Source organism: Rhinatrema bivittatum, chromosome 3 (assembly GCF_901001135.1).
Source record: "Rhinatrema bivittatum chromosome 3, aRhiBiv1.1, whole genome shotgun sequence".
NCBI classification, from domain to species: Eukaryota; Metazoa; Chordata; class Amphibia; order Gymnophiona; family Rhinatrematidae; genus Rhinatrema; species Rhinatrema bivittatum.
The window spans coordinates 361,926,184-361,950,999 of record NC_042617.1 but is presented as its reverse complement, the minus strand read 5'-3'; the positions used below and the strand labels follow the sequence as shown (position 1 = coordinate 361,950,999).

At 47.1% G+C, this 24,816-nt stretch overlaps 1 protein-coding gene across 2 annotated transcripts in view; it reads right to left on the bottom strand.

The window, feature by feature from the left end:
- Positions 1-24,816, bottom strand: part of LOC115087829 (akirin-2-like) — a 61,120-nt gene that overhangs the window by 9,097 nt on the left and 27,207 nt on the right. For both annotated transcript variants that reach the window (XM_029595432.1, XM_029595431.1), the window contains exon 3: positions 20,482-20,646. In XM_029595432.1, coding sequence (XP_029451292.1) covers positions 20,482-20,646 — 165 coding nt within the window. The remainder of the gene's footprint in view (positions 1-20,481; positions 20,647-24,816) is intronic.

Here is a 24,816-nt window from a genome sequence, read left to right as displayed (position 1 = left end):
TGACAGAGCTGAGATGGAAAAGCTCTTTCCAAGCTCAGAAAACTCAAGGCAGATTTCTGAACATGTGCACAGATGTTTTCATGCAGCCACCATGTGAGCCTCAGTCTTTGTATCAAGCTAACCTTCAACTTTATTCAGTTCTAAGGGTAGATGGGTGGGATTGTGTGGCTGATTTGTCCTACTACCTATGGAGAATGCCTGTTATAGGCAAGCAGCTGTGCTTTCTCCATGGACAAGCAGGCAGCAATCAGCCACACAAATGACTCCCTGCAAGCTGAAAACTTTTAACCTAGATGTTGAAAGGGAAGTATTGAAAAAAATTAAATTAACTTTCAAGAACTGCTTAGCCAAAACTGCTGCCTTAAAAGTGAAGCACTTTTTAGGCATAATGAGCAGTGAAGGTGCAAGCAGAAGACCAGGCAGTAGCCTTGCTAATATCTCCTATGAAAGCAGAGTTAAAATGGGCAAAGGAAGTTGCTATAGCTCAGACTTGAAAAGTTTTCATCTTACTTTGAAGTTGTCGTCCTGACAGAGAATAAAAGGCAATCAAATCTTTGTGGAAAGAGTTTGTTCTATAACTGAAAACCCCTGTTTGACTGGGTTGAAGGAGCACTTTGTTCTCTCAGAATAGAACAAAGCTCTTTCTGCAGTCCAATGCATGAGGAGCCTCTTCACCCTTATTGGCATGTGATTTCAGAAATAAAATGTTGGCAATACAATGAAATGATTTAAAAGAAACAGATCGGAGTCACGTGACGCTGTGCAGGGGAGCGGATGTAGCCTGCCCTTGCTGGCATCCCATCTAACCATCCAACCCCATCTGTGACTACCAAAACTTCCTTTTTGGGTGATATTTGGGCCAGAAATTTGTGGTAGCATTCAAGGAACAGTTGTAAGTGTGTGATGTCAACCAGAACAACCAGAAAGGAAAAGGAGAGAGACAGAGAGAAACTGAGGCCTACAGACCCACTGTCGGAAGCTGAAGGGGAGATGGCAGAATCCTCGATGCCTGAACTGGGCTGACCTGAGAACAGCGGTTGTGGAGGCGTTGGAACCAGAATTCAAAAAGCTCTCGCAGCAAATTGCTGATTTAACCTCTTCAATTGCGGGCTATGAATCCCGGTTTACCGAAGTGGAGCAGAGAATTTCAGGGGCCGAAGATGGCCTCCAGACCACGCGGGACGAGCTGGCTAAATTAAAAAAGGTAGTAGAGCAGCACACTGACAGACTGGAGGACCTGGAGAACCGTTCTCGGTCGAATCTCCGTTTTATAGGGCTGCCGGAATCTTTAGACGAGAGGGAGCTGCCGAAGATTATGGAGGGCTGGCTGCAACAGGAAGTGGGCCTGACAGGGGCGAGAGGGCCCTTGCGAATTGAACGCGCGCATCGGCTGGGTCAGCGCAGCAAGATCGCCCCCGAGTCATCATTGCTAAAATTTTAAATTTCGCTCACAAGGAAGCGATTTTGCAGGTGGTACGCAGCGGCAAGACTCTCACCTTTGAGGGTAAGAAGATCCTCGTCTTTCAGGATTTTTCGGCGGCCCTCTCGGCTCAATGGCGCGCGCTCTCCCCACTCTGCGCGCAGCTGCACAACCTGGGGCAGCGTGCGGTCCTCGTTTACCCAGCTAAGGTCAGGGTTTCGACTCCCAGTGGTCCTAGGTGGTTTTCGGCGGCGACGGAGCTGCAGGAGTATGTTGCGACGTTGGACAAGCCGGCGCATGGGAGCTGAAGGCCTTTCTGCCGCGAGATTGTCGGCGGCACGAGAAGAGGCGCAGTGGTTCTTTTTCCGTTCTGTCCGTGGTCCCTGGCACGTGGGCGTCTTTGATGGCGCTGAGACTCGGCGGCTTCATTATTTAGCGGTTTGTGCATGACATTGTATTGCTGCATGTTGCTATGCCCTGGACAATATTCTAGACATGTCTGGCCGCTGACCTCCCAGACGCAGACTCACGATGTTTGTAGCCTCTCTTTTACAGACTTGGGGGCGGCTCGAGTTGTTTATTCATTTTGTTGGGACTGAATCCAATAGTTTTTGCTCCTTTAGCAAATGTGTTATATTAATCGCAATCGCCCATGACGCCCACTGCGGTATGATAGCCGGGAGGGGCCGCGATCGGTTCTTAAAAAACAAAAAAGAAAACACAGTTTATCTTATTTTCCGGTTTGTTCTTTTTGCCTATAGGTTATGCTGCATGCTGGTTCAATCAACACGAGATCCCGCAGCCAGATTAGTGGCCGGAGTTATAGTGGGGGTGCGGCACTTTGTCGTCTAGTCTCTGTCTTTTCCCTGATGTTGTTGCTTAAGTTCTAACAATCCTTCATGCTACTTTCGAAGTTTTATCAAGTTTTTTTTTATTTCTTCTGGGATCCGAGATGGGGTTGGAGGGAGGTCTAGAGCGTCGGAGGTGACTCAATTGGACGGGGGTAACATGAATACGGTAGGGGGAGTGGGGGAAGGGGGGGGAGGTGGGAGGGAGCGAGTCAACGGGGTTGCGGGATGGGGAGTAGGTAGGGAAGGAGGGTTGCAAACGGAGGGTAGGGAACAGGGAAGACGGGGCAGGGGTGGGGGGGTGGTAGGGATGGGAAAAGATACACTTCCTTGGTTGCTTCATGCTACACGTGCAGTGGGGGGTCGGGTGCTGGGGGGGTGGTCCTTGCTGGGACGGCCGTCCCCCCTTCTATTATGGATTGAAGTTTCTGAGTTACTCTTTCATACTGTGATGCATGGCTAGTCGGGGAACTGTCCTGATATCCTGGAACGTTTGTGATATTAACTCGCCCATCAAGAGGGCTAAGATTTTGTGGGCTCTGAAACGGAAGTCGGCAGATGTGGCTTTCCTTCAAGAGACACATCTGACAGACGGTGAACATGTTAAATTACGTCAGGGCTGGGTGGGAGCGGTACATTATGCGTCGGGGAGCTCCAAGTCTGCAGGGGTGGCCATTTTAATTAGCAAGAATCTTCCGTTTACGGTTTTGAACGAAATTAAAGACCCCAATGGTCGGTATTTGATCCTAGAGGTGGAACTCAATCACACGCCTATGGTGTTTTGCTGCGTTTATGCCCCCAATGCTCAACAATCCCCTTTTTTTCAGGCCCTACAGACAGTGCTTTTACCATACATTGACAGAGCTATGGTGGTGGGGGGTGACTTTAATGCCCTAGGGGATCCAGACTTGGATAGGATGTCCACGACTGGGCCCGGGGGAACCCGAAGTGGGGGCTTCCATGCTTTGGAGGACTCCTTGCATCTGATTGACTCCTGGAGAACGCTCCATCCACTGGAAAAAGATTTCACGCACTTATCACGGGCACATGCGACTCAATCGCGTATTGACTATTTTCTGGTCAGTACTCATTTTTTTTCCAAGGTTGCGGCGGCTGAAATTGGGGACATAATTCTCTCCGATCATGCCCCTATCAGCTTAGAATTGACAGTAGTAGACAAAGCCATTTCGGTAAAACATTGGCGTTATCCATACTATTTAGCAGAGGATGAGTCCTTTCATGGGTTCCTAAAGGAAAGATGGGCGGATTACGCAAAACTGAATGCTCAGCATAGCGAGGACCCTATTTTGTTTTGGCAAACCGCGAAGGCGGTTTTACGGGGTGATATCATCTCATATTTAGCATATCGGAGGAAATCTCTAGACAAGCGGCTGTTGTCCCTGAGTGCACAGCTCCAGAGGGCAAAACGGGTATTGGTGCGACAGCCTTCCTAGTCTCATAGGGCATCTTTTATCGCCTTGCAATCTGCCGTCAACTCCCTACTACATCAAAGGGCTAAGAAGAGTGTTCTTTACTATCAATTCCAGCTATACAAATTCGGGAATAAGCCGGGGAAAATGATGGCAAATTTGGTAAAATCGGCTAGGAAATCTCGATATATTCCGGCTATCAAGTCAGGGGGAGGTCAAGTAGTTAACACCACTTCTGAGATTCTAGCTGCCTTTCACTCTTATTGGCTCTTTATGAGTCTGATGGCTGGAATTCCAGTGCCTGGGAAGCTTTTCTGCACCGTATTAATTTTCCTTCCATAACGGTAGGGCAGCAGCGGCAATTAAATGAGCCGATTACGTCAGAGGAAGTCTGTTTGGCTATTGCTAAAGCAAACAAATTGAAAATGCTGGGCCCGGATGGGTATAGCTCAGAATTTTATAAATGTCTTGTGGAACCCCTCACCGATCTCCTACCGTTGGTCTATAATGCTTTAATTGTTCACGGTTCATTCCCTTCTTCGGCCAATAGGGCACATGTCACCCTTATTCCGAAGCCAGGGAGGGATCCGCTATTACCAGCGTCTTATCGCCCCATTTCCTTGTTGAATGTTGACCACAAGCTGTTAGCCAAAATTTTGGCTGACCGTTTGGGCGATATTTTACCCCAGTTGGTCAGACCAGGGCAGGTGGGGTTTGTCAAGAAGCGTTATGCGCTCACCAATATTAGACGGGTAGTTGCGGCTATGGCGTTGTGTCAACGCTCGGATACGCCCTTTCTTATAGCTAGCCTAGATTCGGAAAAAGCTTTCGATAGGGTAGAGTGGAGCTACTTATTTCGCCTGCTCCCCTTAATGGGGTTTGATGGCTTTTTTCTTCAAGCAATACAGCTTCTATACCACGATCCGGTTGCCCTGCTTTTGGTGAACGGGATGTTATCTGCTCCCTTTCCGGTAAAGCGCGGTACACGACAGGGCTGTCCACTCTCCCCCCTGCTTTTTCTACTAACCATGGAACCCCTGTTATTAGCCATTCAGGAATCTCCGCTTATTCGGGGTGTACAGTTTCATGTTGGATCTCAGAGGGAGATTTTCAAATATGCCGCCTTTGCAGACGATGTTTTAGTCTTTCTTACTGCTCCGCAACGCTCGCTGCAGTTGCTTTTGGCTCTTTTTCACGACTTTGGGTCCTTCTCAGGTCTGCGAATAAATTGGGACAAATCCGAGGCGCTGGCGTTTCCGCCGGGGCTTCGGGAGTCATGGTCCGGTCCTTTTCCTTTGCGGTGGGCTGGACCCTCGATTAAATATCTTGGGATATTTCTGTCTGTTGATTTAACTACCATCTATTCTCTGAATATCTCCGGTCTGCTTACGCGAACACGAGACAAATTGAAGCAATGGCGGGATCTTCCCTTATCCTTGGGGGGGCGAATTAATTTGTTTAAACTGATTTTGTTACCCCAGTGGTTGTATGTGGTGCAGAATTTCCCCTGTGTGATTAAACGTAAGGATTTGCAGACTCTGGACGCTCTCATGCGTGTTTTTCTCTAGAGGGGAGGGAAAGCCCGGATCCCATTGAAGTGGCTTAAATTAAGATGGGGTTCAGGGGGTATGGGGGTTCCGGATCTTTTCCGCTACAGTATGGCGGCTAATTTAAGACTTGTAAGGGATTGGTTGCTGGGGGAATCTACATTCGTGAGTTATATAGCGGAAAACACATTGGTAGCCCCACTTGATCTTAAATTTGTGCTTATGTGCCCTGGTCAGGCTCTTCCTGGTGCGTTGTCACAGCATATCTTGATTAGCCCGATTAGAAAGGCCTGGCGATTTCTGACTAAGCATCTACATATTCCGCTGCAATGTGCGTCTCTGCTACCATTTCTGGGGAATTCGGATTTCTCCCCGGGATCTGACTCCCGTGGGTTTCGAGAGTGGAAATCAAAAGGCGTGGTTCAAGTGGGACATGTGCTGGATTCCACGGGTGAGATATTTACTTTTGAGGTGTTTCGGGATTTATATGGACTATCTAGCAGTCATTTATTTAGTTATTTACAAGCCAGGCACTACATCCACTCACTACCCTTCTTCCATCAATCGCCCGGCCATATACAAGCCCTTAACAGCTTTCTTCACCTTGATAATAAACGAGGGATCTCTCTGTCAATGTTTTATCAGAAATTGCTCCAAGGGTTGGCTACTGATACTGTGCAGGTTTCTGTAGCTCGCTGGGAAAGGGATGGTGCTTTCATAATACCAATAGCTGCTTTTACTGCCTGTATGAAAAATTTGATTAAGGTTACTGGTAATATGTATTATCGGGAAATGCAGCTCAAATTTCTGCGCAGAGCATGTGTCACTCCCCAAATAGCCTTTCGGGCAAAAATTTCCACATCGGCGACATGCCCGCGATGTGCCTCGGCGCTCGGGACTATGTCGCACGTATTTTGGACTTGTCCACATATTCAAAAGTTTTGGGGCAAGATCGTGGGCTATCTGAGCCAGCTTCTGCACATCAATCTCCCACTCTCTCCTTACATGCTGTTATTTGACTGCATTCCCCGCCCGCTTGTTCGGGGTTTTGGCCCCCGTTTGTTTTTGAAGAAAGCAGCTGCGGTGGGGAAGAAAGTTATATTGCTTAATTGGCGGGAAGTGGAGGTCCCATCTATTTGGACTTGGAGGATACATCATCGCATGATGCAAATGGACAACTTGGATTCGAAGGTGTGCCCGAATCGGCGTCGTCGGTTCCTGCAGATTTGGGATGCATACCTTCAAGCTTTACCACATCGTTCCCGAAGTTTGATACTTAACGACTGACCATAGTGTGTACTCATGAATCCGACTGTACGTGTATGTTTGGTGAGAGGGACTGGAAGAATATATGGAAGTGGCCTTGGGGTAAGGGCTGGGGGGAGGGGGGGGACGGGTGGTTAGGAAAAGGAAGTTTGGCGAGAGGAGGTGGGATTCACCTGGACTTCCAACATGGTTGAGGCGGTACAAGGACAATAGCGTTCCTGGTTCAGTTTGGTGTTCACCCATTGGTTTGCTTGTCTATATACCTTTAGGGGGAATTACAGACAATGTTTAGGTTTGTGGGAGGGGGGGGGGAGATGTATATCTATAAATGAGCAGTATCTTGGCTGTTTACTGTACTTTGGTCTGCGGCTGTGGAAGTGTCAACACAGTGGGGACCTTGTGTATTTCATTTTGCTCAATAAAATTATTTGAACATAAAAGAAACAGATCACTTGTGGTAGAAATTTAGAATAGTCAAAATGGACAGCATGAGACTAGCATTTCTAACTTGCTTACTCTTTGTGCAGAAGTCACAGCTATTGAAAATGAAACCTTCCAAGAACAGAATTTCTGAGAAAGTCATAAATAGTTTCATGAACAGAGCCAAAAAACTATCAAGTAAATTTTCAAAGGGCTACCTACGCGTGTGGCCGGGCCTTGCACGTGCTGTGTGCATTTTACAATGAGCCCAGTCATGCACGTAAACCCTGGTACACACAGAAGTGCCAGCCGAGGGAAAAGGGGTGGCCCAAGGGCGTGGTCTGGGCCAGCTGGGACAATGCCATTAGCCACTGTCCCAGGAAAGCACACGCCAGCAGCTGGCCAGTGCGCACAGATTACTTCTGCTCCAGAGGAGCAGTAAGTATTAAAATAAAAAAATTAGGGATAGTTAGGGTAGGTTTAGGGGGTGGGGAGGAAAGATATAGAGTTAGGTGTAGGAAAGTTCCCTCTCAGTCTTCTGAGGCTGCTCTATTTTGGGACAAAGATGAACCCTGAGACAGACTTATTTGGTGCACATCATTTCTTCCCTGGTTTGATATTGCAGAACATTAGACCGAATTTCAGATTTACGGGCTATTTGATCCAGATGAGATGGAGGAAGCAGAGAATCTGGTTTACTAATAAAAGATTTTGATGAAGTCAAGTCACATTTTCCTTATGAATGGATGCTTTGGAAGAATTAACATACTTTTTTGGCAGGATTAGCTTCAGAATGCACAAACATTTTTGTCTGATTGACACAGGTTTATATCTTGGTGCAGAGAAGTTAGCACTGACAAGGATGTGGTTGATGCATCAGTAAAATTTTTTACTGAAGAAAGCAGAGTTGCTTACTTGTAACAGGTGTTCTACTATGACAGCAGGATGTTAGTCCTCACATATGGGTGGCATCATCCGATGGAGCCCAGCATGGAAAACTTATGTCAAAGTTTCTAGAAACTTTGACAAGCACATTGAGCACACTGAGCAAGCCCAGCACGCCACTATTCACGCGTCCAAGTGGGGTCCCTCTTCAGTCTTGTAACATAGAATTATGAAAAAATAAAACAAACAGGAGAAACCCAACTCTGTGGGGTGGCAGGCGGGTTTCATGAGGAACATCCTGCTCTCCTAGTAGAACACCTGTAACAGGTAAGCAACTCTGCTTTCTCCTAGGACAAGCAGGATGGTAGTCTTCACACATGGGTGAATCCCTAGCTACAGGCTGTTTTGTCTTCAGGGACAATCAGGCACCTAACTACGTGCCAACGGGCACAATAGTGGTGCTGTTGGTAACAGAGGGGAACAGCCTAAACCTGGAAAAAAAAAACAAAAAACGCAGTAGTTAGAAAGAGCTGGGTTTCACAGCTGAAAGACTCCAGAGGACAGACTAGCTGAAGCTGCTGTTGCATTGGTCATCCCTGACCAGGCAGTAGTGAGAGGCAAAAGTGTGGAGAGAACTCCATGTTGCAGCCTTGCAGATCTCATCCATGGGGACTGCCCTCAAGTGGGCCACTGCAGTTGCCATGGCTCTGACAGAATGAGCCTTGATGTGGCCTGCAAGCTGCAGTCCCGTCTAAGAATAGCAGAAGGAGATTCAATCTGCCAGCCAGTTGGACAGGGTCTGCTTAGCAACCGCAACTCCTACTCTATTCCTGTCAAGAGATGAAGAATTGCCTAGACTGTCTATGGCCTGCTATACGCTCCAAGTAGAAGGCTAAGGCTCTCTTGCAATCCTGACTGTGCAGAACCCATTCGCAGACCTCGCATAAAGCATTCCACAAGGGTTGCACAGAGATGGGTGAACCATCCAAGCCCCAGTGGTAGGCACCTATCGCACTCAGGTGTACCCAGAGTTGGTCTTTAAGCCAGCATCCAAAAGGTGCAGGATGTAATCAAGCAGCCTCGGTGTAGAGCAAGAGAACGGATCCAGGCTGTGGTGCTCACACCATACGGAAAATCCTCTTCCACTTCAGGCTATAAGACTTCCTAGTGGAAGGCTTCCTAGAAGCCACCAGGACCTGAGACATCAGAGAGGTCCGAGGGGGTTGCAGAATCAACTCCATTTGGGACAAGGCCCGGAGATTGGGATGGTGCAGCATCCCCCGATCTAGTGTGAGGAGGTCTGGGAGGTCCCCGGAAGACATCCCACAAGAGTGGGAACCAGACCTGCCTTGGCCAATGAGGATCATAATTCCCCTGTTCTGTTGAAGTTTCAGGAGAGTCTTCATCATCAGGGAAGTGGAGGGTACGCATACAGAAGGCCCTTGCCCCAATTGCAGCAAAGGCATCTGAGACTGGTTTGCCGTCCACCCTGTATAGGGAGCAAAAATGATCCACCTTCCTGTTGCAGGCTGGATGCGAACAGATCCATGTCCAGGGTCCCCTAGAGGTGGAACATCCAATCCGCCACTTCCTGATTCAGGGACCAGTCTTGGGGTTGAAAGGCTCGACTCAGCCTGTCCGCCACCACATTCTCCAGCCTGGCCAGGTACATTGTTTGGAGCACTATACCCTCCGACAGAGCCCAAGACCAGATCTGAATGGTTTCTTGGCACAGGAGGAACGACCTCGTACCTCCCTGTTTGTTGATGTACCACACTGCCACCTGGTTGTCTGTCTGGATCAGAACCACTTTGTTGACCAGCAATTCCCTGAATGCCCAGAGATCATACCGGATCGAACAAAGCTCCAGGAAGTTGATCTGATACTGAGTTTCCTGGGCGGACCATAAGCCCTGGGTGCTGAGCCCCTCCACATGGGCACCCCACCCCAGGTTGGATGCCTCTGTAGTGAGCACAATCTGGGTAGGGGGATTTTGAAAGGGCACCCCCTGCTCTAAGTTGGCCAGACTCTGCCACCATGACAGGGAGTCCTGGAGAGGTGGAGTAATATGGATGCGGACATGGAGATCCTGGGTGGCTTGCTACCACTGGCACCGCAAGGTCCATGGAGCTTCACGCATATGTAAGCTAAAGGAGTAACATGGACAGTCATGGTCATATGTCCCAAGAGTTGCAACAAGTGGCAAGCTGAATTCTGCTGGCTCTGGTGGACCACTCCCACAATGGTCACCAATATAATCGCCCAGTCATGGGGAAGATACGCTTGGGCCTGAGCCGTGTCCAACCCTGCACCAATGAAGTTCAACTGAGGTGACATGTTGAGATGGTAATTGATGATAAACCCCAGGTACTAACACCTGAACAGTCAAGCGCAGAGGCTATAACCGCACCCTCCTGGGTAGGGCTCCTGACAAGCCAATCGTCCAGATAGGGGAACACATGCAACACATGCACACCAACCTGTGGAGTTATGCCCCCACTATGGCCAGGCACTTTGTGAAGACACGGGGGCAGAGGCCAGGCCTAACGGCAACCCCCAGTACTGAAAATGTCACTCGCTCACTACAAACCACAGATACTTCCTGTGACCTTGGAAAATCTCCATGTGGTTGTAGGCGTCTCTTAGATTGAGGGAGAACAGCCAATCTCCTCTTTGCAGGAGGGGAATCAGGGTGCCCAGAGAGACCATCTTGAACTTTTCTCTTTTTAGAAACTTGTTGAAGGCTCTCAAGTCTAGAATGGGACGGAGTCCCCCAGTTCTCTTTGGAATCAGGAAATATTGGGAGTAGAACTCCCACCATTTCAGCGGAATGGGCCTGATGGCCCTGGTCCTTATCAAAGCAGCAAGCTCTGCCAACAGTATTTCCTGATGTGAGGACTGACCCTAAAAGGGGCATGGGAGAAAGAGTCTGGAGGGACACCCCGGAAGTTCAGCCGGTACTCTTGACGCACAATGAACTGAACCTACTGGTCTGATGTAAGCCTGGGCCAATGGTCCAGAAAGAACCATAACTGGCCACCAACCAGGAGTGTCCTACATCGAGGGTACAGGAGATTGGCTTATGCTCCCTCACAATCAGTCAAAACACTGTAGCGGGGCTTGTCTGAGGTGCCTGCTCCTCTCCAGAGCAGCATCCTGCGTCTGGCATCCTCCTCTGTAACAAGTTGGAATGGAATGGCTTCAGCCATGGCCCACAGGAAACCAGCAAAGGTTAAGTCCTCAGGCAGGGAACAGTGCTGCTCCTCTGGAGGAGACTGGTCCGAGGGAAGGTATCAGAGTCATCAGAAGACGACTCAGGTATCATCTCCCCATGGGTCGTAAGGGGCGTCATCATTGCTAAGATCACCTGGAGATGCACGTGGGGGACAGGCTTTCCCAGGCCCAACGACTTGGGCGCCAAGGGCACCAATGACCTCAAAGGACCTGGAACCAGACCGGGCAATGCTAGCTGCAAAACTGAGGGCCTCGACGGCCCCGGCGGCTTCCAAGGTCCCTCCTCCTCAGAGGACCCCACAATAGCATAGGGAGGCGGCGGCACCGGTGGCCACTGGGGCATCAATGGCACCCTGGCCATCAGCATCGGCTGAGTGGGAAGAACACCGAGCAGAACATGAAGGCTCTGGCGGCTCGATGCCCTGCAGGGCTCGAACAACTGCTAACTGCACCCTGCGTTCAAGCTCCTCCTCGAAGGCAGACGACAAGGCAGCTTGAGGCAGCGGCATAGCCAGATCCCCCTCGGCGCCTCAGTACTCAGCACTGGAATTAGTGGGGACTCCTCGAACCCCTGGCCTCGATGGAGGGCTATACCTCCTTGCCACAGGGTCGCTTTGGGGCATCACAGCAGAAGCTTGTGCCAACCCGAGCCCAGCATTGTGTGAAGACAGACCGGTGGTGATGTTTCTGGGACTTCCCACAGTGTTCAGCCTGGTTTTTCCCCAGTGCAGAGTATGAAGGAGACCATCCAGAAGTCCTCCAGCGAGAGGAGACAAATGAAGGACAATCTCCGGCACCCCTCTCCACTGGAGGCCCCAGAGGAGGAGTGGACACCAAGGGATCGGTTTCCATTGGTTCCCCCCTCACCCCTTTGGCCATATTCCTGATGCCGGTAGCGCAGGTTCGGACTTCCTGGACCTGAACAGCTTTCTCCATCTTGTCCAGGTGAGCGTGCTGGCCCTTGGGGGTCATCTGGTTGCAAAACCAATAGCCCTGAATATCGTGCAGTGCTCCCAGGCAAAGAATAGACACCTCTTGCAGATCCATGAGGGACAAAGTCCGTGGGCACTGGGGCATAGACGAAAACCTAACGCCATGACAAAAAAATGGCTGAACAGTCGATGAGTGGTGGACACTGAGGGATAGCGGTTACCGGGAATAGACTGCACAGAAAGCAAAAACTTACTGCGCCACCTGCTAACTAGACATGGGAGGAATGGAGAGGGACCCAGTGCAGAAAAAAACATCCCCTCTTCCCCCTTTGGAAAAAAAGCACAAGCTTCACAACTTAAAGATGACAGCTCTGCGGAAAAAAAAAGACTGAAGAGGGAAACCGTGTGGATACGTGGATAGTGGCATGCTGGGCATGTTCATTGTGCCAGTCAAAGTTTCTAGAAACTTTAACATAAGTTTTCCGTGCCAGACTCCATCGGATGATGTCACCCATGTGTGAGGATTACCATCCTGCTTCTCCCTAGGAGAATGAAAGAGTCTTCCTGCATGCCGATATGTTGTTGGCAACAGGGCTTGCTTTGGGCTGCTGTATGTTTTGGCGCAGAGACATCTCAGTCATGGTGCACTGCATGAGAGGACTCATTTTTTTGATTTAGGAGATGGTCCCTAAGTTGGTGATGGTTTCCTCTTTGCTGACCCAGAGGCTTGAGAACAAATTCTGTGTGTAGCAGCTAGAGCTTATAGCCCTGGAAGATATTCAGGCATGGGCACAGTGCGGTTAATTACATTATGCTATGGGCCTAAGCAGTGAACACAGCAGTCATATAGAAGAAAAAAAAAAAAGAAGACTGAAGAGACTAGAGGGAATACCCACTTATGCTCAGAAAACCTTAGGTTTCTTGAGTTCTGAGTGAGCTTTTCTGTCTTGGTGCCATCGGATGATGTCATAAGAAAATAAGATTTGCCATACTGGGTCAGTCCAGTATCCTATTTCCAATAGTAGCCTATCCAGGTCACAAGTACCTGGCAGGATCACAAAGGGCAGATAAGATTCCAAGCTGCTTATCCCTAGAATAAGCAGTGGATTTCCCCAAAGTCCACCTTAAAGGTTTATGGACTTTTGTCTACGCCTTTTTTTTTAAAACCCAGCAATACTAACAGCTTTCACCCACTTGTGTGGCTGATTACTGTTACGCTTGTCCATGGAAAAAAAAAGATGCATCATTGGCAGACACATTCTAATTTTTTTTTTTCAATAACAAAATCCAACACCTATGACAGAATTTAGTGTGGCTTTGTAGTACAACGCAACCTGTCCACTCCCATCAACGGGAGCTAAACAAACTTACCAATAGATGCCATATCTCAACTAAGCACTAGTTCTAATTCAGCTGAAGTCTGGGGACCCCCAAATATGACATTAAAATTTTTCATGGCCATTGAATTCTCTGAGACACCACAGGGAAACTGCTATCTCCCTGCTGGATCCTAGCTGAAAACAAGGATTGGGTGAGCTTTAATTAAATGAATATATATTATTCTGTATGTGTTGTATATGTATACGACAAAGGCCAAACATTATCTATCGGATAACACTGTTCCAAAATACTTTGATGTAGTAAGTTACAATATGACCAACACCATCAGCTTTTCACAGACTATTATTTAGATTCTGCAGAACGTTTGGCAATTTTAGCACAGTTTGAAGTCTTGTGAAACATTTGCCTGCAATCATATCAATAGTTCAAAAAAATCAATTTGTATTAAAAGTCTTTGAATTTTTAGATTTTGAATTCAGAAATGAAATCTAGATTTTCCCAATCTTTGCAGTATGAGCCTATAGATTACATTTTCTACCTCAACCATATTCCCCCCCTCCTCCAATTAAAGACTTTCCACCCACAGGCCTCCTTTTACTACCTTGAACTGCATAGTGGCAGCAGTAAGTCTATCGTGACGCACCCTCAGAACAGAGAACTACTGTCAGCACCACATGGTTCAGAGATAGTAAATACAGCAACACAATCAACCAGGAAAAATAAATGCTGCAATTCTTCACTATTAAGGAGTTTCTGTGGTACTTGCTACACCAAAACAGGGGCCTGGCCATGAAATGGGGCAGTTTTAACTGAGCATTATGATATATTATGATTTAGCCGTAATTCAATAGATGAAAGAGCAATAAATGATTTCAAATTACTTTTTTCTTTTGAAAGTTAAGTTTATTGACTTTTTAGCCCCAGGACAATTAGTAGATTCAATGAGATTGTGCTGAAGGCATGCATTAAAATATTTTAATACATAAACTATTGCTTGTCAAATTTTATCTACATCTCATTTGAAAGCTTACTTCCTGGTAGATCAAAAGATCAAAACCAAACCAACAGTACTGTTGCATACAGGCAGTGACATTTTTCCAGCATATTAAGAACAGTATTTTACTGTAAATCCGAGAAACTTAATGGAATAATTTTGTAACAGCCCACATAAAAATTTTAATTATTACCTGCATACTTTATTCTAGCATTTCCCAACCTGTGGTCCGTGAGGCCATCACAGGGGGTTCGCAGAATGCAGGAAAGGATAAAGTATGACTTCAGTAAGCTGTAATTGGTATGGGCTCTGGAGATCAGCAGCAGCAGTGACATCATAGTAGTCCCTGTGGGCTGGAAACAGCACTAGCAATGGCGGTAGAACATGGGGCTGTCTGCGGGGGCCAGGAACTGGAGCAGTGACAGCAGGATTAACAGTCGACACAGATACAAACAGCATTAACAATGGCTTCCATATAAGGGGTAAACCACAGGGGCTGAGACTTGCAGTGGTAGTGGCAAATGAAAGCCAGAGAATTGCAATGGCAGAATCAGCAGTAGTGGCAATGACTGACTCAGCAGCCAGCCAGTAAAGCAGATGTTCTCCTAGGACAGCAGGATGTTAGTCCTCACACATGGGCATCTATCGGATGGAGCCCGGCACGGAACTTTGATCTCAAAGACTCTAGAGTTTTCAGCATGCCCTACTGAGCATGTGCAGCTGTAGTCACCACCTTGCCACCCTAGGCAGAGTTTTCAGTCCTTGATATAGCTAATACATGGAGAAACCAACTCTCAAGGGAGGCGGGAGGGTATCGTGACAACTAACATCCTGCTGTCCTAAGAGAACACCTGTTACAGGTAAGCAACTCTGCTTTCTCCTAGGAAAAGCAGGATGGTAGTCCTCACATGGGTGAATCCCTAGCTCTAGGTTGTCTGAGCAAGACAAAGCAGGAAACCACACAATGCTGGAGATCTATCTCCCTCCTTTGCCTGAGAGGCAGCAGACACACCAGGGGTGCAGGCTGGAGAAGAGTTGGGTTCTACAAAGAAAGCCATAGAAAAGACAGACACAAAGCCTCATACGTAGCAGGGATGCCTGAGGCAGAGGAGTGATGCAAGTGCAAGCAGAAGCAAACTCCATATCATGGAAAACAGTACAAGCAAGGTTCCTGATAAGTAAACCTCGATAAACAGTGAATTTAGATCCTCCTGGATACAGGAAAGACCCAGAGATGTAAATGAGACTCTTGGATGAAAACCACACAGTTTCCTTCAGTGTGAAAAAAACAACCGAAAAACAAACTGGGGCCTGAGAGCCCTCCAGAAAGAAACTGTTGTCCACTGACATCCAAAGGATCGAATGTATTTGGAGAGGGTGCCCAGGTTTGGCTGGTAGACCAAATGGGCAGAAGAAACACAAGCAATGCTTGGAACAAGCAGCAAGCCACGGCAGGGCCTGGGACAGAAACTGCGTGCCGAAGCATCAGACCTAGCTGACCACGCAGGGAGATGAGATAGGCCTAAAGCTCACTCAAGAGCACTTGTCAGAACAGGTTCATCTATCCTGTCAGAGGATCGCAAGGGGAGCAGGAAGGCCCTTTGGGCAACCTAGAGAATGAGAAAAACTAAGGCAGTATTGGCCAGAGCAAGGAGAAAATAAGTGGAAATAACGTGGTGTATCCCTCCCTGCAGGTATACAGAGATATACCATGGGCTCCTTAGCTTTACCCTCCTCTCCCCCCCCCCAACAATCCAATCGGAAGGAACGAAGAACACAAGAAGGCAGACTGGTGGACTGCCGGAGTAAGCACAAGTCGCCCGGTTGTCTATCAACCCCAAGTGAACAAGTCACTGCCAAAACCAGCAGGGAGTAACCCACAGAGATGGAGCCCTCAAGTCTTCTTGAAACAATGGAAACAGAGCAATTGCCCCAGGGGAGAAATTCCAAAAGATTCCACTAGAAGACAGGAAGCTGGGGAGTCACATGTGCAAACCCAGGCAGAACATGATTTCATTATCAGCCCGGAAACCCAAAGGGCATCGAGGCAGGCCCAGGGCGATCTTGGAACAGAGTACCAAGCACCCAGCAGAGGTATCACTACCCCAGCCATGAGTGCATATGCTTCCCCTCCTAAGGGAGCACATGGCCCGACAATGGACAATGTTGCATGACCCAGGACTCCTCTGTCCACAGACAGGGTGATCCTGAAAAAGGGGGAAGAATAGTCTGCACGCTACTGCGAGCAGAGGGCAGTGCCTCTGTTGCAGGATACTCGGCCCCAACTCCCTCAGCCATGGACGTGGCAAAGGGGTGAAAGGCCTGATCGCCCAGCTGATGGACTGAAGCTCCTCACAAAGGAGGGTCCCGCAGTCAAGAATGACCAACTATAGTAATCCTTAAGGAAGATGCCCACAGAGTCCAGCAGATACAAAAGTGACTTCCGAACGGGGAAACCTGGAGGGTCACCAGAGAGCAACACTGGACAGGCTTCCTCGTGGATAGACCTGCTGCATCTTACAGCACCCAACGGCACTATTCTCGACTATTCTTTGGTCTGGTGCCAGCCAGAGTAGACTGACAGAAAATGAGGGACACTCCTCGAAGGAGTGCAGTCAGGCATCCAGAGGGGAACCCAGTCAAATCTCCCCTTCCAGAGGATAGAGGGAAGCAGCGAGATCAGGTGACCTGATCCCTAAAGACCTAGCAACTCCCCAGAGGAGAGCTGAGACAATTACTGACTGCTGAGGTGCAGAAGCAACCAACCCACCATAGGCAGCCAGCCTTGGATAGGGGATGTCGCCCTGCAGTCCCTGGAGGGGCCCCAGCTGAAGACCGTCCAACGATCCCTGCTGCTGCACCCCAGCCCTGACCTCCAAAGAGACGCACCGATTCAGAGGATCAGGGTCTCGGATCAGAGAGAAAAAAAACCAGAAAAAAAACTTTTCAGAGACCGAACCCCAGGGCCAGTTCCACAAGAAGGGGAGTCTGACATGGTAGAAGTCAAAAGATATTCCTCTGCCGAGAAAGGAGAGGACTCCTGAGCCTCTCTCTTCAGGATCAGACCAGGAATGCAGTCCTAGGTCAGTCCTGCGGAGCACAACCTGTTGTGACCGCCTCCACCTGAGGGAAAAACACCACACACACATAAATACCCAGGCTGCAGAGGGCAACTGGAAGCCCTCCGCTGCGAAAGCATGCTGGGCGGAACTCATGCTGCGGTAACTCATTCAGGATGATGGCCCACCTATGATCCTATGCGCCGTACTTGTGGGAGAAATCCCATACCCCACTGAGGACAGAGAACCATTTGCCAGAGTCGGTGGCTACACGCTGCCCCAAGACCAAGCACAGAGTATGTAATGACACCTCCCCTGCCAGTGCTCCTCAGCACTAAGTGGTGCAGACTGACACGGAAGCCGAGACCAGAACCCTAGAATAGCTGAGGACTGCACAGACAGGGAGAATACCACCTGCCAACAATTCAAGGCACTTGGAACAGATGCCTTATCTTTCCCAACCGCGCAAGCTACGCGTCAATGTCACAGTAACTCCAGTGGAGTAGAGAGAACAGTGTCACGACTGTGTCCCCAGCACCACTGGTGCTCTGGGTAAGGCATAGTGCAGGGTGGTGGTCTATGGTATCGCCCCCTCCAGTACCTTATATAATGCTTCGGGGCGGGCCTTCGAAACTGAGTCGGAACCGGCTCACCTGAGAGTTCCACAGGAACGACAGCAGCGAAGTCCCTGGTGATCGCAGGTGCTTATGGACTACTGCGGACATGTCCTGCGATCTCCAACTGCAGCCACTGGTGCCCAGAGCAGTGACGGTGCTTATGGCACTTTCGCACTCACCAACGCAAAACCACCACTGGGCACCTAATGACTGCACCCAGGGCCTTGACTGCGCTAAACTGAACTATAATCAGTTTGACAGTAAATAGCACCATCCCCAGCGCCACAGGTGCCCACAGATGTTGACACCTGGGGGACCCCAATGGGGACTCTGCCCGAAGGTATGGACCAAGGAAGCCATGGGCATCTGCAGGGAGAGGCCCTGCAGCCCACCCACAGGTCACCAATGCCAAAAAGAACAGATGACCACCAGTGCCAATGGCAATTCCCCCTCAGCTCACTTATGCGACCAAGGGTGTTGATGCTGTGAGCTTGATGGTCTCAAGCATTATGGCTAATGAGAGCCTCACTAGAGCCCATTAACAGTCATGGTGTATATATCCTGGCAGGGCCTCCAATGCTGGGATTGTCAGCTGAAGGGACAGCTCTAAGCTTCAGTTCTCTGAGGTGGACACCAACCAGGAACCTTGAGGGCACTAACCACTGCATCAGGATACCTCAAGTAAATAGCTACCCCTGCGTTCGATCCATAAGAGGCCAAAAACCTTTGCCACTAGAGGGCTGCAGGGTCACACGGGGCTTCAGAGAGCCCTAGCAGTCAATGTCAGGGGCGACAAGGGCGCTTAATGGCAAACCCAGTGCCTGGTTGGTGGAGCTCGACATAGTAATCCAAAGGTCTCTACGGTGGCCCCACATCTTGAAGGCCTCAAGGGCATCGATGATATTGGGGCAGCACTGCATTGCGATGGCACTAAAGTAATGCTGGCATCAAGGCCTCGCACCTAGACGACCTAGTATGGGGGCCTCGGCATCGAGGGCTGCCGCAGCACTGATGATACACACCGAGATAGCATCAAGAGCCTGCCATTGCTTCAACCTCGACAGCCCCCAGGATGGCCATGCACGCACCTTGATGGATCAAGAGCGTCAATGGCATAGAGGGCCCCATGGGCATTGAGAGCACTATGGGCATTGAGAGCACAGCATCAATGGTACCATGGCATTGCGACCTCGAGGGCGTTGACTCACTTGTACTCCGCCCCCTCGATGCCCAAGCTGGTGCAGCAAGACTCCAATTCCACCGATGCCAAAACGGCACAGAAGACCACTATGGCATCGTGGGCAGACACTCACCTAGATGGCAACGAGGGTGACCTTTGACCTCTACGGTGTCAAGGGTGACCATGGTACTGGAAGATGGGCTCGGTCCCTGATGTAGTCCCGACATCGATGTGTCAGATGAACTGTGCACAGGCAACCGTTCATGGGCATGGCACCGAGGTACGGCAGCAAACTGCTAACCCAGGCTCTGCTCACCCTCTCTCCCAGGGAGACTGATTTGCCAAGGCTGGCAATGTCATCCAGGGCTCCTGCCCATGGAGACTAGTTCCTTGAGATATGGGGAGGATGAGTTCTCCCTCCCCAACAGGAACGGCATGGTCCTCGATCCTTCCACCATCGATGCTGATCAATCGGTGAATAACCATTGAACTCCAGCCCGGGTAGAACTCAGGCAAGTCCCAGGCACAGCAGCCTACACGGATCAGAGATGGGCTGCACAAGTCAGTCCTGTCAGCACCGTGGAAAAAGAGAAAAACAGAGAGAGCAAGGAGAGGACACAGATACAAAAACTGCAGGAAAAGGTTTTTTTTTCTTTAAAATTAACATACTGCCAGGCTGCACAGGGGAAAGCCCACCATGTAACCAGCAGACAGTTGGAAAGAATAGAAAAAATATAATAAAACTACTTTAAAGAAAAAAAGCACTTACAAAAACTGTGAGAAGACAGCAAAGCTGAATACAGTGAGCACACAGCTTCCGCAACTACACAGCTCCACGAAAGGGGGGGGGGGGGGGGAAATTAGAGACTGAGGGACTCTGCCTAGGGAGCAGGGTGATGACTACAGCTGCACATGCTCAGTAGGGCAAGTTTGAAAGTTCTAGATTCTTTGGAGATCAACGTTCCGTGCCGGGCTCCAGCCGATGTCACCCGTGTGCGAGGCTACCATCCTGCTTGTCCTATGAAGAATAGTAGCAATAGTTTGCAGTTATATGGGGAGTGGACAAACAGACTGGTGGGAATAGATTGAGGTAATATTTGGGGGCCCACAGTTCATCCCCCCCCCCCCCCAAGCCCTTCCCTACCAAAATTATATCCAGTACTGAAATTGCTAATCTGTTGGCAGTAACCTATGTGCTATGCATTTATAAGCCTAAGTATCAGATTTATTTAAAAGTATTTCTCAACTTCAGCCTCGAGGGGAGTTTAGGCTATCATCCTTAAATTAAATGTAAATAGCATAACCTACCTGCAAGTTTTGTGGTTAAAATTTCTTCATACTCTTCACGGACTTTCTCTTCACGCTCTTTAAGCAAACGTTCACAGATCATGCCGACTTGTCTTAGTGTAAACAGTGGCTGCTCTTTTTTCAGTGGTGGTGGTGACGGCGATGGTGATGATGCAGGTGAGGCGCCTTCAAGCAAGAGAAGTATACAATTTATAAATCAACAGATCTTCCCATACCTTAGTTTTTTTCTGGTCATGGCTTGTTAATATACCTTTTTTTCCCCTTGATATGCCATTCTGGGTCAGACCAAGGGTCCATCAAGCCCAGTATCCTGACTCCAACAGTGGCCGATCCAAGTCACAAGTACCTGGCAAGTACCCAAACATTAAATAAATCTCAAGCTACTATTGCTTATTAATTAATAGCAGTTTATGGATTCTTTCCTCTAGGAATTTATCCAAATCTTTTTTAAACCCAATAACACTAACTGCTGTAACCACATCTTCTGGCAATGAATTCCAGAGCTTAACCCTGTGCTGAGTGAAAGAATTTTCTTCGATTTGTTTTAAATGAGCTACTTGTTAACTTCATGGAGTGCCCCCAGGTCCTTCTACTTTCAGAGAGTAAATAACCAATTTACATTAACTTTTTCAAGTCCTTTCATGATTTTGTAGACTTCTAGTATATCCCCTCAGTCGTCTCTTCTCTAAACTGAACAGCCTTAACTTCCTTAGCCTTTTCCTCATTGGGCAGCTGTTCCATGCACTTTCTCCAGTGCAACTTTAGATGAGCTACACAGAATAATGCGAAATATCAACAGAACTGGAAGCCTGGACTAATGCTTAAGAAGTAGCTGACTGACCAGACAAAGCAAATTCTGGGGTAATGTGAAAAATGAATTAACAAAATGGGTGGTAGAGTGGCTGAGACAAAAATGGTATTAGAATTTACAAGAGCATGTGAGGATGGAAATATATTTAGAAAACCTGATTGCCAACAGTCAAAAAATAATTCTCTTATCTCACTCTCTTGCTATTTTGCTTAGATTTCTTTTTTTAAGTTATTTTCCTCATTTTTATTTTTTTGCTTTCATGAATTTTAGACACCAGCTACCAATTGTAGGAACTCAGGTGATTTGGGTCCCAGGAACTTTCCAGTCCTGAAACATGGGATAAGTACAGAGGATCCTTGGCAGAAGGGAGGTGGGAGTACAAGTGGAGATAGAGTATGATTGCCAGTATTGAATTAAGGGACAATTCAGGCCACCATTTTCTAAGCATATCTTAAGAAGCTTGTGCTCTGAAGCAAACAAGATGGATATTCTTCTGTATGCAACAGAACTGCAAAAATATACCTGGGTTACAAAAATATATCCTTGGCACTGCCACCAGACTACCTTTTGTCTTGCCTGAATCAAAGAGCTTAGATTGGAAGACTTCTCTCTCTGTCATTCTGATACTATGCAGTTCCTCTATACTAAAATTAATTTGGATTTTATGAAAATTATTCTTTCGCACTCACAGCACAGACTTTTCAAGGCAGATTATACATTAAAACATACGTTAAAGTAAAATAAATATACATAGCAGGTAATACAAATACAAAAGACAAAAAGCCTGATTACTGCACCTTATTTTCTAACAAACCAAAACATTTAGATGCACACTGTCCAAGGCTTGCAGCAGTCCATCAAATAAATCATCAATAGAAGTAGCAGATTTACTATCTGACAGAGATGAAATTCGACAGCCCCTGGTTATATGCATGCTTAAACAAATACGTTTTCAAGGCCATTTTAAAAGTGGTGTGACAATCAGGATTTGATCCGGTATAGAGTTCCATAATAGTGGACCTGCACCAGAGAAGGCTCTTATAGGTAATTTCCAAATGTTCAAGCTTCACAGAGGGTACTTCCAGCAAGCTTGTATTTTCAGATCATAATGACTGAGGTAATTTGTAAAGTCTCAGTAATTCTTCATTTTCTTTACAAAAAAAAGAGAAACTTCCAGTCAAAAGCTATGTTTGGCCCTCATTCATATGCATTGTCTATTCGTTTACTATAAAAAAAGAATCAAAGAAATCAAGGAGCACAATACCACCAATGGTCAATACCCTGGGGTCAACATCCCTGCCTGATTTTCAGTGTTGGAAGAGATATTGACCTGAAATACCTCCATCAAGCTACTGAGCCTTCCAGACCTGCACAAGGATAACACAATGTCTTAACATAGAGAGAAGCTATTCAACACCTTCAATTGCTGTTTAACAATATAGTTACAGATATGGATTTAAAGTAGTCAATATTTTGTTGTTTAGGGGTAGATAGTCTATAATTTATCTGAATTAATCTGTGCAGACTTTTTGGTCAATGATCTGATGAGTTATTTTAGAAAGTGCAAATGTCCTCTGTCTTGAATTACTAAAGCAATTGCTATACTAATTATGTTTTGATAAAACTCATTAAAATCTAATTTTAGATAGATGTATCAAAAACAAATTTTGATCGACAAGAGTGAGTAATTAATAAATTCACATTGTGGTAAAAGCAGTGGGAGATTCCTATTATTCCTACATGCAACAGGACTAGACAGACTGCAATCAGTCCATGTTTAGCTGAAATATTTGTGATGAGAAAACACCTAAACCTTTTGCTATGGGTAACATTACCAGGAACAAACCAGTATTTCAGCTGTTTAGCTAAATAAATTATATACCCTACCAAAAGAGAAAAACCCCTCTCTTTAGGGGACTCCTGACTAACCACCCGATCTAAATCCTACTCCAGAACCACACGAGAAGGAAGAACTATAGGCAATCATTCCCAGATACCTGAGGACTTACTCTATTAAAATCATTGCCCCACTACTTAGGCACCAAATTAACATCCTCCAACTCTGGAATCAAGACAATAGTTCTGTATGGAATACATTACATATTCACTCTGAGCAGCAAAAAGGCATTTTTGTTGAGTGCCATCCTGACTTCCATTACACTGATGCTGCCAACTGACCAAAAGGCCTCATATTTTGAAATCAAAACAAGTCTCCTGCAACAGAGCATCTATCACTGCCACAGAGACCTTGTCTGAGCTTTGGAAATATACCTTTTATGAATGTTTCTTCCTTTATATTATTGAATTCTTTGTAGGTTGTCATACCAGAACAAAAAAAAAAATCCAAAAATGTGATACTTGAATTTTCAAGACCACATAGGTTCTGTCTTCAGATAATCTTAAAAGCTCACACTACATAATCTTTGGATTATTCTCATACTGGCTCCATAAAATGTCAGTATGACCTACACCAAATTCAATTGTTTCCAAAACAAAATTGAGCTGTATATTCCTGAGAAACAAGAAGAAAGTATTTTGCTTAACTGAAAACTGTGTTCGCCCTAGAGAGCTGGATGATTTAGTCATTATAAATAGGTGATGTCATCTGACAGACCCCAGCTCTTAGACTTCAGTAAAGGTCTTAATGAGCATGTGCATGAAATCCTGCATGCATACACTGCCTCGTAAGCTTCTCAGTCTCTTCAAAACCTCGAGCTGTAATGAGGAAGTCTATTCTCCAGGGAGGCAGGTGGGTATTAAGAATGCTAATTCATCCTATCTACAGAGAACCCTGTTTACAGGTAAGCATGAATTAGCCATTAAGTGTGGGGAATCCCAAGCTAATGGTTGCAATGCAGAGCACTTACTTAAAAAGACAACCCAGCTTCACCAAGTGGAGAATAGACTACTGGGCAAGCAGGCTACACATAATAGCTTGTTCAAAGTTACTGCCTTCCTTGGGATATGCTGTCCAGACAGTAGTGGGATGTGAAAGAGTATGCAAATGACCAAGAAGCAGCTTGGCAAATGTCTTCAATGTGAGTGCCCCAAGATGAGCCACTGAAGTCGCCATGGCTCACATTTGATGAGTCTTGAAAGAGTGTGATCTGTAAACCAGCCTGCACATAACTGTATATTTTATTCTGTTTGTATCTGCTTTATGAGGTTATGTTGATGTACAAATATTTTTGTTTTCATGTTTCCTTTTGTGAACTTTTTAAATTGCACCCTGCCTCGATAAAAAGGAGAACGAGGATAATAAATCCTTTTAAATAAAATTATCCAGTCTACTAACCAATTAGAGAGTGTTTGGCAACTGCCATTCCCAATTTTTGAGATCAAAGGACAAAAATAGATGAGGAGCTTGAGGGCTAAGTGGAGTCATCTCCTTAGGTAATATGCAAGGGCTCTCTTACAGTCCAAGCAGTGAAGAGCCTCTTCTCCTTTGTGTGAATGTGATTTGAAAAGAATGCTGACAGCACAGTAGCTTTGTTAATGTGGAATACCATTAACCACTTTCAGAA